The sequence below is a fragment of the Amblyraja radiata genome, chromosome 24 (assembly GCF_010909765.2).
Source record: "Amblyraja radiata isolate CabotCenter1 chromosome 24, sAmbRad1.1.pri, whole genome shotgun sequence".
NCBI classification, from domain to species: Eukaryota; Metazoa; Chordata; class Chondrichthyes; order Rajiformes; family Rajidae; genus Amblyraja; species Amblyraja radiata.
In genome coordinates, this window is record NC_045979.1 from 39,769,629 (window position 1) to 39,785,727 (window position 16,099).

Consider the following 16,099-nt stretch of genomic DNA (forward strand, 5'->3'; position numbering starts at 1 on the left):
GATTTTATACACCTCTATAAGATCTCTCCTCATCCTCCAGCCCTCCAAGGAATAAAGTCCTAGCCTGCCCCAACCTCTCCCTGTAGCTCAGGCCCTCGAGTCCTGGCAACAACCTCGTAAATCTAACAACATCCTCCTGCAGCAATGTGACCAAAACGGAACACAACACTACTGGTGAGAATAGGTCGGCACGGTGGCGCAGCGGGTAGAGCTGCTGCCTCACAGCACCTGAGACCCGGGTTCCATCCTGACTACGGGTGCTGTCTGTACAGAGTTTGTACGTTCTCCCCGTGACCTGCGTGGGTCTTTTCCGAGATCTTTGGTTTCCTCCCACACTCCAAAGACGTACAGGTTTTTAGGTTAATTGGCTTGGTGTAAATGTAAACCTGTCCCTATTGTGTGTCGGATAGTGTTAGTGTGCGGGGATCACTGGCCAGCATGGATTGGATGGGCTAAGGGGCATATTTCCGCTCTATTTCTCTAAACTAAACTAATCTAACTTGACAAGGCCACTTATTGCCGGAGACTAACTATGTTTCTCTGGACAGTCGTTAAATGCTACTCACCAGAGATTCCCGCAAACAGCAAAGTCTCATCAGGATATGGATTCAATTTCAAGTACGGTCAGACAATAAGCTACACATGTGAGGTCGGCTTTGAGTTGATCGGCAGCAGAATGATCGAGTGTTCTGAAGACAACCAGTTTCATCCAGCTCCGCCAATCTGCAACTTAAGTAAGTTACCGTCTCTCAAAGCCCAACCTGCAACTCAATACATATTCACAGTCACAGAGTCACAGAGTGATACAGCACGGAAACAGGCCCTTCGGCCCAACTTGCCCACATGCCCCAGCTACACTAGTCCCATCTGCCCACGTTTGGTTCATATCCCTCCAAACCTGTCCTATCCATGTACCTGTCCAACTGTTTCTTAAACGATGGGATAGTTCCAGCCTCAACTACCTCCTCTGGCAGCTCGTTCCATACACCCACCACCCTCTGTGTGAAAAAGTTACCCCTCAGATTCCTATTAAATCGTTTCCCCTTCACCTTGAATCTATATCCTCTGGTCCTCGATTCCCCTACTCTGGGCAAGAGACTCTGTGCATCTACCCAATCTATTCCTCTCATGATTATATACACCTCTATAAGATCACCCTCATCCTCCTGTGCTCCAAGGAATAGAGACCCAGCCTACTCAACCTCTCCCTGTAGCTCACACCCTCTAGTCCTGGCAACATCCTCATTAATCTTCTCTGAACCCTTTCAAGCTTGACAACATCTTTCCTATAACATGGTGCCCAGAACTGAACACAATATTCTAAATGCGTCTCACCAACGTCTTATATTGGCCAATGTGCCAAAAGCCTTTTTGACCACCTTATCTACCTGCGACTCGACCTTCAAGGAACCATGCACCTGTACTCCTAGATCCCTCTGCTCTACAACACTACCCAGAGCCCTACCATTCACTGTGTAGGTCCTGCCCATGTTCGACATCCCAAAATGCAACATCTCACATTTCTGTATTAAATTTCATCAACCATTCCTCCGCCCACCTGGCCAATCGATCCAGATCCAGCTGCAATCGTTCACAACCATCTTCACTATCTGCAAAACCACTCACTTTTGTGTAAAGATTTTGAATAACCAATCAAAATAAACAATCAGTGGATAAAAGATTGGCCATTCCATACGTGGATGAAATCAGTTCCAACTGAGTTGTTCAGCCTAGTTTATTGTCACGTGTACCGAGGTCCAGTGAAAAGCTTTTGTTGCGTGCCAACCAGTCAGCAGAAAGACAATACGTGAATACAATCGAGCCGTCCACAGTGTACAGATACAGGATAAGGGAATAACGTTTAATGCAAGGTAAAGTCCGATCAAGGATAGTCTGAGGGTCCATGATGAGGTGGATAGTAGTTCAGGACTGCTCTCTGATACAACAGGCGGCTTGGTGGCGCAGCGGTAGAGTTGCTGCATTACAACGAATGCAGTGCCGGAGACCCAGGTTCAATCCCGACTACGGGTGCTGTCTGTACGGAGTTTGCATGTTCTCCCCGTGACCTGCGTGGGTTTTCTGCGAGATCTTCGGTTTGGTGTGAAATTGTCCCTAGGGTGTGTGTGCGTGTGCTTGTGCGTGTGCGTGTGTGTAGGATAGTGTTAGTGTCGGCACGGACACGTAGTCACCTGTTTCCGTGCTGTATCTCTAAACTAAACTAGACTAAACAGGAAGAACAAGTAGAAGGTACTTTTTGCGGGAGTGATTCTTTCAGCAACGGAGTTTGTGTTTTGCTTTTCTGACAGCTGGATGCTACCGGCCGCACGACATTGATCATGGATGGATCGAGAATAAGCAGTCCATTTATGCACAACATGCAGCGGTCAAGTACATTTGCCAGAGGGGCTACAAACTGACCGGCAGTGAAACCATTTTGTGTACGGGGAAGGACAAGTTCGATGCTCCTGTCCCCACTTGCCAGTTTAGTGAGTATCCGTTTTGTTTCATTTGTGTTTCATGCATCTTGTGTTTCATGACTGTTGGCAGATCAATTTTTTCCTTCCTGGGATCAATAAACTTCTCGCGTGGGACAGGCAGCAACTCTCTCCACCCTTGAAACATCACCCATTCCTTCTCTCCAGAGATGCTGCATGTCCCACTGAGACTCCAGCTTTTTGTGTCTATCTTCGGTTTAAACCAGCATCTGCAGTTCCTCCCTACACATAAAATTCTATTGTATCGTACGTATCATCACCTTTCTTTTGCAGGTTAGAAATTACACTTTAGAGATACAGTGCACAAACAGGCCCTTCGGCCCAACAAGTCCGTGTCGACCAGCGATCACCCCGTACACTAGCATTATGCTACACACACTAGTGACAATTTACCGAAGCCAATCTACCCACAAACCCGCACGTCTTCAGAGTGTGGGAGGAAACTGGAGCACCCGGAGAAAACCCGCGCTGGTCACGGGGAGAACGTTCAAACTCTGTACAGACAGCGCCCGTAGTCAGGATCGAACCCGGGTCTCCAGTGTTGTGAGGCAGCAGCTCTACCTGCTGCACCACCATGCCACCCAGTATTAGGTTCTCGAGCTGTTATGGGCATGTGTGCAGGAGCTAAATGATTTTAACATCTGTAGGTGGAAAGTTATTAGAGTGTATTCTGAGGGATAGGTTATACAGGCATTTGGATGGGCAAGGGCTGATTAGGGACAGTCAGCATGGTTTTGTACCTGGGAGGTCGTGTCTCACAAATCTGATTGAGATTTTTGAAGACGTGACCAAAAAGGTCGATGAGGGCAGAGCTGTAGATGTTGTGTACATGGACTTCAGTAAAGCATTCGACAAGGTGCTGCATGGTAGGCTGCTCTAGAAGGTTAGATCCCATGGGATCCAAGGAGAGATAGCTGAATGGATAGCAAATTGGTTCCATGGAAGTAAGCAGAGGGTGATGGTGGAAGGTTGCTTCTCAGACTGGGGGCCTGTGACTAGTGGTGTGCCTCAGGGTTCAGTGCTGGGCCCGTTACTGTTTGTCATCTACATCAATGATTTGGATGAGAACATGCAGGGCAAGATTAGCAGGTTTGCTGATGATACAAAAGTGAGTGGTCTTGCAGATAGTGAAGAGGGTTGTGGACGATTCCAGCACTCTGTGAAACGTCACCTATCCATGTTCTCCACAGATGCTGCCTGACCCACTGAGTTACTCCAGCACACTGTGAAACATCACCTATCCATGTTCTCCACAGATGCTGCCTGGCCCGCTGAGTTACTCCAGCATCTTCTATGCTGTAGCTTTGTCTGCAGCATCTTCTCCATCTCCCCACCCCTTCGCCCTGCTGGAGTGTGGGGCAGCAGCGTGCAAGGCCAATGGACTGGCCTTGGCATTGCCCCTGGCATCAAACCCCACCATACTCCCCTTGCCATGGTTCACCAGCAAGATGACAAAGAACTCAAAGGATAATCATTTCTTGTATAGAATCTGTTGCCCAGAGTAGGGGAATCGAGGACCAGAGGACAGAGGTTTAAGGTGAAGGGGAAAAGATTTAATAGGAATCTGAGGGGTAACTTCTTCCCACAAAGGGTGGTGGGTGTATGGAACGAGCTGCCAGAGGAAGTAGTTGAGGCTGGGACTATCCCATCGTTTAAGAAACAGTTAGACAGGTACATGGATAGGACAGGTTTGGAGGGATATGAGCCCGGTCTGGCCACAGGTGCACCTGTCCATTGCGGCCAGGCTTGATACAACAACAGGTGAAAAACCAAGGTCCTGGGGGAATGATTGAGCAAGGGTGCACGGTGACGCAGCGGGTAGAGCTGCTGCCTCACAGCGCTAGAGACCAACCCGGGTTCCATCCTGACCATGGGTGCTGTCTGTACGGAGTTTGCACGTTCTCCCCGTGACCTGCGTGGGTTTTCTCCGGGTGCTCCGGTTTCCTCCCTCACTCCAACGACGTGCAGGTTTGTAGCTTCATTGGCTTCTGTAAAGTGTAAATTGTCCCTAGTGTGTGTAGGATAGTGTTCATGTGTAGGGATCGCTGGTCGGCACGGACCCGGTGGGCAGTTTCCGCACTGTATCTCTAAAGTCTAAAGACATGTAATGAGGAGGAGTAGCTGGGAGTGAATCCAATAAATCCTGATCGCACCCTCACTAGCTGGCCACAGAGCTGCAAGAGGTTTGGGGCAGAAGCTAGGCTGACCATCAGTGACATCTTGTCCAGGGGTTGTCCCTGCCCCAGTGTGTCTCTGCCTCTGCCACTCCCCTCTCCTTACTGAAGATCCCTCTGTTCCTCTCCTGCAGTTTCTTGTGACAGACCCACCAGTGTCTACAATGGGAGATTTACACCAGATAAAGATTGGTACAACTACGGAGATGAAGTCACGTTCAGCTGTGAAACTGGATATAGGATGGTCGGCAGGGACAGCAGTCGGTGCGGTGAGGATGGGACATTCCACCCACCTTCCTCCAGGTGTGAGACAGGTAAGATGCCCGTCCACGACTCGAATGAGAGAATGAAAGGCGTTTTGCTCTGGAGCTGGAACCCTCTCTTCCTGCCCTCTCGGAGTCCCTGCCCACTCCGCCCAGAGTCCTTGCCCAGAGTCTCTGCCCACACCTTTGTCCAACGCCAAGCTAGCCCAGGTCAGCGCAGTCCAAACCACTGCAACGCCCAGGCTGCAGAGAGGCTGAACCTTCAGCCCACCTGCCCTAGGCAGAGCTCCTGCACCGCTGGGCTGGAGTGGACTGGACTGGACTGGCCTGGGTTAAAGAGCACTGGTCTGGGCTAAAGAGCACTGGTCTACACTGGTCTGGGCTAAAGAGTACTGGTGAGGGCTAGTCTGGCTGGAGTGGTCTGGGCTGGACTGCGCTGGCGTGGGCTAGAGTAAACAGGACTGGTCTGGGCTTTGTTGACCTGCGTCAAGCCGAGTTGTGGAATCATTGAATCGTACGGCATGGCTTGAGGCCATTCGGCCCGGCGGGTCTACAACAACCCACAGGGTTCTGGTGCAAGTTGTGAAATGTTGCCGCATCTTCCCTCCCCTCCCCCCTGCAGACTGCTCCAGGTATCACCATGCTCGGGGTGACCCCCTCAATATCCTACCCCCAACCCAAAACCTGGTCTTATTCAAAAAAAGGCACAAAGTGCTGGAGTAACAGCTGGTCAGGCAGCATGGATAGGTGATGTTTCAGCTCGGGACCCTTGAAAGAAGGATCCCATCTTGAAACGTCACCTATCCATGTTCTCCATAGATGCTGCCTGACCCGCTGAGTTACTCCAGCATCTTCTATGCTGTAGCTTTGTCTGCAGCATCTTCTCCATCTCCCCACCCCTTCGTCCTGCTGGAGTGTGGGGCAGCAGCGTGCAAGACCAATGGACTGGCCTTGGCATTGCCCCTGGCATCAAACCCCACCATACTCCCCTTGCCATGGTTCACCAGCAAGATGACAAAGATCTCAAAGGATATTCATTTCTTGCATAGAATCTCTTGCCCAGAGTTGGGGAATCGAGGACCAGAGGACAGAGGTTCAAGGTGATGGGGAAAAGGTTTAATAGGAATCTGAGGGGTAACTTTTTCGACACAAAGGGTGGTGGGTGTATGGAACGAGCTGCCAGAGGAGGTAGTTGAGGCTGGGACTATCCCATGATTTAAGAAACAGCTAGATATGTACATGGATAAGGCAAGTTTGGAGGGATATGGACCAAGTGCAGGCAGGTGGGACTAGTGTAGCTGGGACATGTTGGTCAGTGTGTGGAAGTTGGGCCGAAGGGCCTGTTTCCGTGCTGAATCACGCTATGACACTACTTTGTAATGTAGAATCCTATCCAAAGGAATACTCACAATCCAGGATCTGATGGAGGTGATCCTACCAAAGGCTGGTGACATCATGGAGGAGATGAAGTCCATCATCAAACTGGAATATCAACTCCTCCAGAAGGAAGAGAACATCACCGCAAACTTCGGAGAGATTTTCCAACAATTTGTTAACAGCACGAGCATCACTTACTAACTCTAGCATTTCATTTGTATTGTTTTTCTGCAAACTTCCTCTTATTAGGAATTAGGAACGCTAAACTCAATCACAAACGGCAGATCGAGGAGCATTTCCAAAACAACTCCGACCCCAGGCGCATGTGGCAAGGAATCAAATCCATTGCCGATTACCATAAAGTTAACACTCCCCCCACAGACAACGCCTCCCTTCCTGACGAACTAAACCACTTCTATGCTCGTTTTTGCCGGGACAACAAAACTCCAGCCATCAAAGCTGCCCCACTCCCGAACGAACAACCCCTCAGTCTCTCCACCTCTGCTGTACAAGATGCACTGAGCAAGGTGAATGAGCACAAAGCTGCCGGCCCCGATGGCATCCCTGGCCGGGTGCTCAGGGCATGTGCTGGACAACTATCCCTGGTCTTCACTGACATTTTCAATCTGTCACTGGCCCAGGGTGTTGTCCCCACTTGCCTCAAGACATCAACCATCGTGCCAGTGCCCAAACAGTCAGCTACAGGGAGTCTCAACGATTTCCGCCCAGTGGCATTCACCCCTGTCATTGCAAAGTGCTTTGAGCGGCTGATCTTGGCTCACCTCAAAGCCAGCCTCCCCCCCCACACTGGACCCCCATCAGTTTGCCTACCGGACCAACAGGTCTACAGAGGACGCCATATCGGCGGCCCTACACTCTGCTCTGACCCACCTGGACAGCAATAACACCTACATCAGGATGCTGTTCATTGATTTCAGCTCTGCCTTTAACACTGTCATCCCCGCCAGCTTGATCACCAAACTCAGCGGACTTGGCATCTCCACCTCCCTCTGCAATTGGACACTGGATTTCCTCACCAACAGACCACAGTCTGTTAGGGTCAACAACCTCACCTCCTCCACTATAACACTGAACACCGGCGTGCCACAGGGCTGTGTGTTCAGCCGTCTCCTCTACTCCCTCTTCACCCATGACTGCATCCCTAAGAATGGCTCCAACGCCATCATTAAATTTGCCGACGACACCACGGTGGTAGGACTGATCAGTGACAACGACGAGTCAGCCCACAGGGATGAGGTCCAGCACCTGACAAACCTGGTGTGCCAACAATAACCTCGTCCTCAACTCCAAGAAGACGAAGGAAATCATCGTTGACTTCAGGAAGATCAGAGGGGGCAGACATACCCCCATCCATATAAACGGGACAGGTGGAGCGCGTCTCCAACTACAAATTCCTCGGGGTACACATCTCGGAGGATCTGTCCTGGTCCCTCAACACCTCCAAACTGATCAAAAAGGCACAGCAGCGCCTTTACTTCCTGAGGAGGCTCAATAAAGCTCACCTGTCCCCCCAGATCCTGACCAACTTTTACCGCTGTACCATCGAAAGCATCCTGACCACCTGCTTCACGGTATGGTACAGCAGTTGCACCGTAGCAGACAGGAAGGCACTACAACGGGTGGTGAAAACCGCACAGTACATCATCGGTGCCCCGCTCCCTGCCATGGATGCCCTCTACCGAAAACGGTGTCTGAGACGGGCCAGGAAGATCATCAAAGACCCCTCCTACCCTAACCGCGGACTGTTTGCCCTCCTCCCATCAGGGAGGCGGTACAGGAGCCTCAGGTCTCGAACTAGCAGGATGAGGAACAGCTTTTTCAACAACACCATTACATTTCTGAACTCGGAGTCCCGTCGCTAGATATCTTTGGTCTCTCCATCCACATTGTTAACCAGTATTCTTCTTACTCTAATGTATGCTTGTTCTGTATTTTTTTAAATTCCTATCTTGCACTATGACTATGACCAGACGCTAAACTGCATTTCGTTGTACCTATACTTGTATCTGTGCAATGACAATAAAGTTGAATTGAATTGAATTATTTACAATCCCCCTGATCAATTCTAGAAGCTTCTGAAGTCTGAAATTCTAATCTTCTGAAATAAAGTTGGACATGAGAGGGTTGTTTTGATATTTGTTGTTTATTCTCGTTAAGTTTAGTTTAGGGATACAGCACGGAAACAGAAACATAGACAATAGGTGCAGGAGTAGGCCATTCGGCCCTTCGGCCCAGCACCGCCATTCAATATGATCATGGCTGATCATCCACAATCAGTTCCCCGTTCCTGCTTTCTCCCCATATCCCTTGATTCCGTTTGCCCTAAGAGCTAAATCTAACTTCCTCTTGAAAACATCCAGTGAATTGGCCTCCACTGCCTTCTGTGGCAGAGAATTCCACAGATTCACAACTCTCTGGATTCAGCCCACAACCCTTCGGCCCACCGAGTCCGTGCTGGCCAGCGATCACCCCGTACACTTACACTATCCTACACACACTAGGGACAATTTACATTTTATACCAAGCCAATGTACCTGCAACCCTGCACGTGTTTGGAGTGTGGGAGCTTGTGGCTGTCATGACTGGAGTATTGGTCAGCAAGGGACAGTGGTCAAGGATGGAGAGAGATGTCAGCCCCCTAAAGCACTGGCTTCTGAACCAGGTTATGGACACAAAATAAACTTGGGAAACCTGTCCTGGAGCCCACGTCCCCGATGAATCTTCAGTGGGAAACCGGCCGGGCAAATCTTCCTCCCTGCTGTCACTCTGCATTTTAGTAGCCAGACATTCAGGTAGATCCCAGGTCATGGGGTGGTGAGGGTAGACGGGCTGGAGATCAGGCTGGAGACTGGGCTCAGGGTTGAGGGGGAGGGGGCAGATAGGGCGAGGGGAGGTGAGGAGGGGGAGATGGGGAGAGGTGAGGGTGGGGAGGGGGGACAGGTGATGAAGGAGGCATCTCGCATTGGTCCTCGTTGCTGATCAACTGGACTCTGACAACTTACACTCTGTTGCTCCCTATTTCACAACTTGGTCTGTGTGGGACTGGGCTACATCTACAATGGTGGGGAGTGTGGTCTGTGTGATGGACTGCGCTACATCTACAATGGTGGGGAGTGTGGTCTGTGTGATGGACTGGGCTACATCTACAATGGTGGGGAGTGTGGTCTGTGTGGGACTGGGCTACATCTACAATGGTGAGGAGTGTGGTCTGTGTGAGGGACTGGGCTACATCTACAATGGTGGGGAGTGTGGTGTGTGTGATGGACTGGGCTACATCTACAATGGTGGGGAGTGTGGTCTGTGTGATGGACTGGGCTACATCTACAATGGTGGGGAGTGTGGTCTGTGTGATGGACTGGGCTACATCTACAATGGTGGGGAGTGTGGTCTGTGTGATGGACTGGGCTACATCTACAATGGTGGGGAGTGTGGTCTGTGTGATGGACTGGGCTACATCTACAATGGTGGGGAGTGTGGTCTGTGTGATGGACTGGGCTACATCTACAACTCGGCTGAGCTGTTGCCAAACACAGCTGTGACGGGAGGTGACCTTACACTTAGTGTGATGCAGCTGGAGTTGGTTGTTAGAGACACTGGAGTCATGTTGAAATGTGTCCGTTTGCTGAGGAAGTTTAGGCGTTGCTGTGTTCCTGACAGTCGCATCAATGTGGTCTCTGCCTCGGTCTCTGTCTGTCTGTCTGTCTGTCTCTGTCTCTGTCTCTGGGTGGGTGGGACAAGCCCAGCTGACCTGCCGAGACATTCTGTTGTTCCCTATTTCACAGCTCCCACAACATCCTGTCTCTCTAACTACCCCACTGCTACAGTGACCAGACCACCTTGTTCATTGCCCTTCCCCAGGGTCACCGCACCCCCACCCCCACCCCCCCCCACACCCCCCACACCCCGCACACCTCCCCCAACCCCTCTACCCTCCCCACCCCACCCTCCCCCAGACATTTGTTTAGACAATACCCAGACATTGGTATCAAAAACAGGAAGGCAGATTACCATCTAAATGGAGTCAAGTTGGGAAAAGGGGAAGTACAACAAGATCTGGGGGTCCTTGTTCATCAGTCTATATAAGTAAGCATGCAGGTACAGCAGGCAGTGAAGAAAGTGAATGGCATGTTGGCCTTTAGAACAAGAGGAGTTGAGTATAGGAGCAAAGAGGTCCTCCTACAGTTGTACAGAGCCCTAGTGAGACCACACCTGGAGTATTGTGTGCAGTTTTGGTCCCCTAATTTGAGGAAGGATATTCTTGCTATTGAGGGAGTGCAGCGTAAGTTCACAAGGTTAATTCCCGGGATGGCGGGACTGTCATACGCTGAGAGAATGGGGCGGCTGGGCTTGTACACTCTGGAGTTTAGAAGGATGAGAGGGTATCTTCTTGAAACATATAAGATTGTTAGTGGTTTGGACACGCTAGAGGCAGGAAACATGTTCCCGATGTTGGGGGAATCCAGAAACAGGGGATACAGTTTAAGAATATTATGCTGTGGGCCAAGGAGCTTTATTCCAGTGTTTCGTGACCCAAGTCACAGAACTACATGAAATGTTCACATATTGTGTAAAAATATTATATAAATCACCCCTGAAACTCGTCATGAATAAGACTTGCACATTTTTTATTAAATTAGAGAAATACGCTCAAGAAATCGTGGCCAAGGCAGCAACAATTGAAGATTGATCACCAAGACGTCATGAACAAATTAATTTGCTTATTCCCCCAACAAGAATATCACAAGAAAAGTGAAATAAGTGAACAACACCAATCTTTAAAAATTATTACACGCAACAGATTTTCCACGAGACGTGTCTAGACATTATTATCTCCCCTTGAACATTGCGGAATCTAACTGAAGGACACTCTGTGCTCAAACGAGGAAAGACTGATAACATGGGAGTGACGATCTGCTGAGCTGAGAGCGAAAAACATCACATGGCTTATATAGTTTTACAAAATATTGAGAATTAATAATAATTAATAATTAACAATACTAATATAGAAATAGCAATTGAAACTGATAAAAATGTGTTGCCTGCTTTATAACGCAGACAACAGTAATCACATATGTTCCGCAGCTCGAGTGGGGAGGGGAGGAGACTCAGGCACCTGTCCTAATTCCAGGAGCCTGACTCCGGTTAACCCTTTCAGCGAACAGCTCACTTTAACAATACTAAAACCAATTACAAATAGTTAAGAGATAATATATGTAACTGAATACATGATTAGATTTGATAAGTCGGAATGAAACATATATATATACTGCAACTGGGTGAAATAGAACTGATTTGGAAACGGTACCGACCCCCTAGGTTTTGGGTAATAAAGGCAGCGGGGCTAACCTCATAACATCTACGCCGGAAGCGATATCGATGTCGTACCCCACAGACGAGTGGGCCACTCACTACGGTGTCCGAAACTCAGACACCGTAAATTTATTTGATATACTTTTTTTTTTATCACAATATGTCACATCTATGTGTTTTTTTTTCAAGGACAATCGCAGAGGGGAACTACCAAGGAAGTCTATAATATAAATGCCCCCAAAATAACCAGAGTCCTGAGGTATGAATGCACCATAATAAATAAGGTCATCAAAATTGGTAAAAATGTATGACGACAATCAAAAGAAAATGGGAGGAATCACACTATGTAGTTGGAATATAAGGGGTATTAATGAACCTATTAAAAGGGGCAAGATACTAGCTCAGTTGAAATCATACAACACGGACATTTCGTTTCTACAGGAAACGCATCTTAAACATCAAGATCAGACGAGACTGAGGGCGAACTGAATAGGCCAAACATTTCACTCTTCATTCACTTCCAAATCTAGAGGTACTGCAATCATTATTCGTAAAGGAATTCCATTTAAATCAAAGAATATTATTTCAGATAAGGAAGGGAGATACCTTATAGATGAGGAGGAGCTGCGTTGTAATGCAACGCAAAGGGATCTAGGGGTATTAGTACATGAATCACTAAAAGTTAGTATGCAGGTGCAGCAAGCAATCAGGAAGGCCAATGGAGTTTTGGCCTTTATTGCTAGGGGGATTGAGTATAAAAACACGGAGGTCTTGCTGCAGCTGTACACAGTATTAGTGAGACCACATTTGGAATACTGTGTACAGTTCTGGGGTCCATACTTAAGAAAGGATGTACTAGCCCTGGAGGCAGTGCAGCGAAGGTTTACAAGATTAATTCCTGCAATGAGGGGATTGACATATGAGGAAAGGTTAAGTAGGCTGGAACTCTACTCTTTGGAGTTTAGAAGAATGAGAGGCGATCTCATTGAAACATATAAGATCGTGAGGGGCCTTGATCGGGTGGATGCACCGAGGATGTTCCCAATGATCGGGGAAACTAGAACTAGGGGACATAGTTGCAGAATAAGGGGGGGCTCTTTTAAAACTGAGATGAGGAAGAACTTCTTCACCCAGAGGGTGGTTAATTTATGGAATTCACTGCCCCAGGGAGCAGTGGAAGCAGAAACTTTAAATATATTTAAGACTAAAATAGATGGTTTTTTAGCTGCCAAGGGGATAAGGGGCTACAGGGAGAGGGCAGGGATATGGACCTAGGTATGGTTAATATAGTAAGACCTGAGTGATCTCCTGGACAAGTGTCGATCGCCTGGATTGGGGTCGGAGAGGAATTTCCCGGATTTTTTTCCCGAATTGGACCTGGGTTTTTATCCGGTTTTTTGCCTCCCCCAGGAGATCACGAGGTTTTTGGGGTGGAGAGGGGTGATAGCGGTATAAAGGGGAGGGTAGTGTCTTGTGTTCTGTGTCTTGTGTCTACTGTTTGTGGGTAAGTGTGTCTGTTTAGTGTTCAGCCATGAGCGAATGGCGGTGCGGGCTCGACGGACCTGGTGGTCTACTCTCGCACCTACTTTCTATGTTTCTATGTTTCTAGTAGCAGGAGAGATCAATAATACGCCAATTACGCTGGTAAACATATATGCGCCCAATTTTGATAACCCTCAATTTTTTAATAAAATTCTGAATATAATTGCAGAATTTAATTATCAAAATGTTATAATTGGAGGAAACTTTAACTGTGTTTTAGACCCTTATTTAGATAAATCGATGCAAAAACAAAAAGGTAATATGAAATCTAAAACCAGTGAACGTTTACATACATATATGGAAAACACAAATATAGTAGATGTGTGGAGGATTGCAAACCCGACGGGAAGGGATTATTCGTTTTATTCAACGGTGCATAAAACATACTCACGGATAGACTATTTTCTTGTGGATACAAAATTAATTCCGCACACTATGAACCCTAAATACCACACTAATGCGATCTCAGACCACTCTCCGTTAACTTTTGTTTTAAAACTAGAAGGAATGTCTATGAATAAATCGTTCTGGAGGTTTAACTCGCAAATTTTAAAAGACCCACAAGGGAGTATATATCTAAAAAAACAGATGGACCTATTTTTTGAGATAAATGATACACCAGATATATCCCCCACGCTATTATGGGAATCCTTCAAAGCATTTATTAGAGGAGTCATTATTTAATTTCAAGCTTATCAAAATAAAAAGAATAAGAATGAACAAAGACATTTAGAAGAACAAATAAAACAATTAGATACAGATAATGCTAAAGATCCAACTATGGATAAACATAATAAAATCCTACTATTGAAATTCAAGCTAAATAAATTACTGTCAGAGAAAGTTATAACATTATTTCAAATCACAAAACAAGAACACTTCGAATTCGGGGACAAACCCCACAAACTTCTAGCACGCCAACTGAAAAAAAAGGGAAAAAGAGAATGCAATATTAAAGATTAAATCAGACAGAGGGGAATTATTAACATTACCCAAGGATATCAATAAAAGATTTGCTCAATTTTACCAGAATCTATACACATCTAAAACGTTAATAGACAATAATAAAATTTCAGAATTTCTAGATAACTGTAACCTACCACAATTAGAACTGAGGGAACAAGAGGAACTGGGAGCACAAATTACTTCTAAGGAGATAGAAGACACAATAAAAACACTAAAGAATGGAAAAACACCAGGACCAGACGGATTCAATAATGAATTTTATAAATCTTTTTATGACATAGTTACTCCACGATTACAGAAAATGTATACATATGCTTTTAAAGAGCAAAGCTTACCTGAAACACTAGCAGAATCAACGATCATATTAATACTTAAAAAAGATAAAAATATAGAAGAACCAGGATCATATAGAGCTATCGCTTTGTTAAATACGGATCAAAAAATAATAGCGAAAACACTAGCCAGTAGACTAAGCAGGTATGTTAGTAAACTAATAAATGAGGATCAAACAGGATTTATACCTAAGAGACATTCATTCAATAACTTGAGACGTTTGCTTAACATAATGCACTCACATAAATCTCATGACCAAGAGTTATCGATCATCTCACTGGATGCAGAAAAAGCGTTTGATCAAGTAGTATGGGATTATATGATTAAAGTATTGCAAAAATTCCAATTGGGAGAGAACTTCATTGCATGGATAAAACTATTATATAACAAACCTACGGCTAGAATACTAACTAATAATATATTATCCTCGAAATTTGAACTATCAAGGGGCAATAGACAAGGTTGTTCATTATCTCCGCTGTTATTTGCTTTGGTAATTGAACCCCTTGCTGAAAAAATAAGAACACACCTGGATATTTACGGTTATAATACAAAATATTCAAATAACAAAATATCCCTATATGCCGATGATGTACTATGTACATCACAAAACCACAAATTAGTATACCGAATATATTAAATTTAATTGAGGACTTTGGATCCTTCTCAGGATATAGAATAAATTGGAACAAAAGTGAAATTATGTCGATAAAACCAAAAGACTCAACACACCTCAGGAAATTCCCCTTTAAAATAGCTACAGAAAAATTCAAATATTTGGGAATTGAAATTACTAGAAATTACCAGGATATGTTTAAAGCCAATTATAATCCCTTACTTAAGAAATTAAATAATTTGATTAAATTCTGGAAAACACTTCCGATGTCCTTAATAGGCAGAATAAACGCTATAAAAATGATTTTCTTACCACAAATTCTATACCTATTTCAATCAATATCTATATATCTCCCAAAAAACTTTTTTTTTAAATTGGACTCAGACATTACAAATTTTATATGGGATTATAAATCCCATAGAATACAAAGAGCACACCTTAATAAACGAAAAGAGTTGGGGGGTCTAGCGCTCCCTAACTTTATGTATTATAATTGGGCAGTAAATATAAAAAATATGATTCACCTGCTGGACAATTCTGCCCAGCAGGCGGACTGGATTGTAATGGAAAAAGGGGACTGCTCCCCGAGTAATATAGGAGCGATTATCCTCTCACCAATAAATTTGAATAATAAAAATTATAATAAAAACCCAATTATACATAGCACAATTAGAACATGGAAACAAATAAAACAGAATCTAAAATTAAGAAACCTATCTCTCTCAATGCCAATAGTCAATAACCCATCGTTTAAACCATCAATCATAGACAAATCTTTTATACAATGGGAAAGAATGGGAATCAAAACGCTCGAAGATCTGTATGAATTGGGAAAATTACTATCATTTCAACAACTACAACTGAAATATAATTTGAAAAATAACCAATATTTTAAAAATCTTCAAATTCGTGATTATCTGAAAAAATACACAAAAGACTATCATAATATGCCTTCCGACTTACTGGATGAAGCAATGAAGACAAAGGCGGAATCAGCTAATC

At 45.7% G+C, this 16,099-nt stretch overlaps 1 protein-coding gene across 1 annotated transcript in view; it reads left to right on the forward strand.

Annotated features, from left to right (window-relative positions):
- LOC116986666 (complement receptor type 2-like) overlaps positions 1-16,099 on the forward strand; it is a 120,498-nt gene that overhangs the window by 7,581 nt on the left and 96,818 nt on the right. The window contains exons 5-7 of the mRNA XM_033042239.1: positions 549-734; positions 2,307-2,486; positions 4,804-4,983. Of these exons, the coding sequence (XP_032898130.1) occupies positions 549-734; positions 2,307-2,486; positions 4,804-4,983 (546 nt within the window). The remainder of the gene's footprint in view (positions 1-548; positions 735-2,306; positions 2,487-4,803; positions 4,984-16,099) is intronic.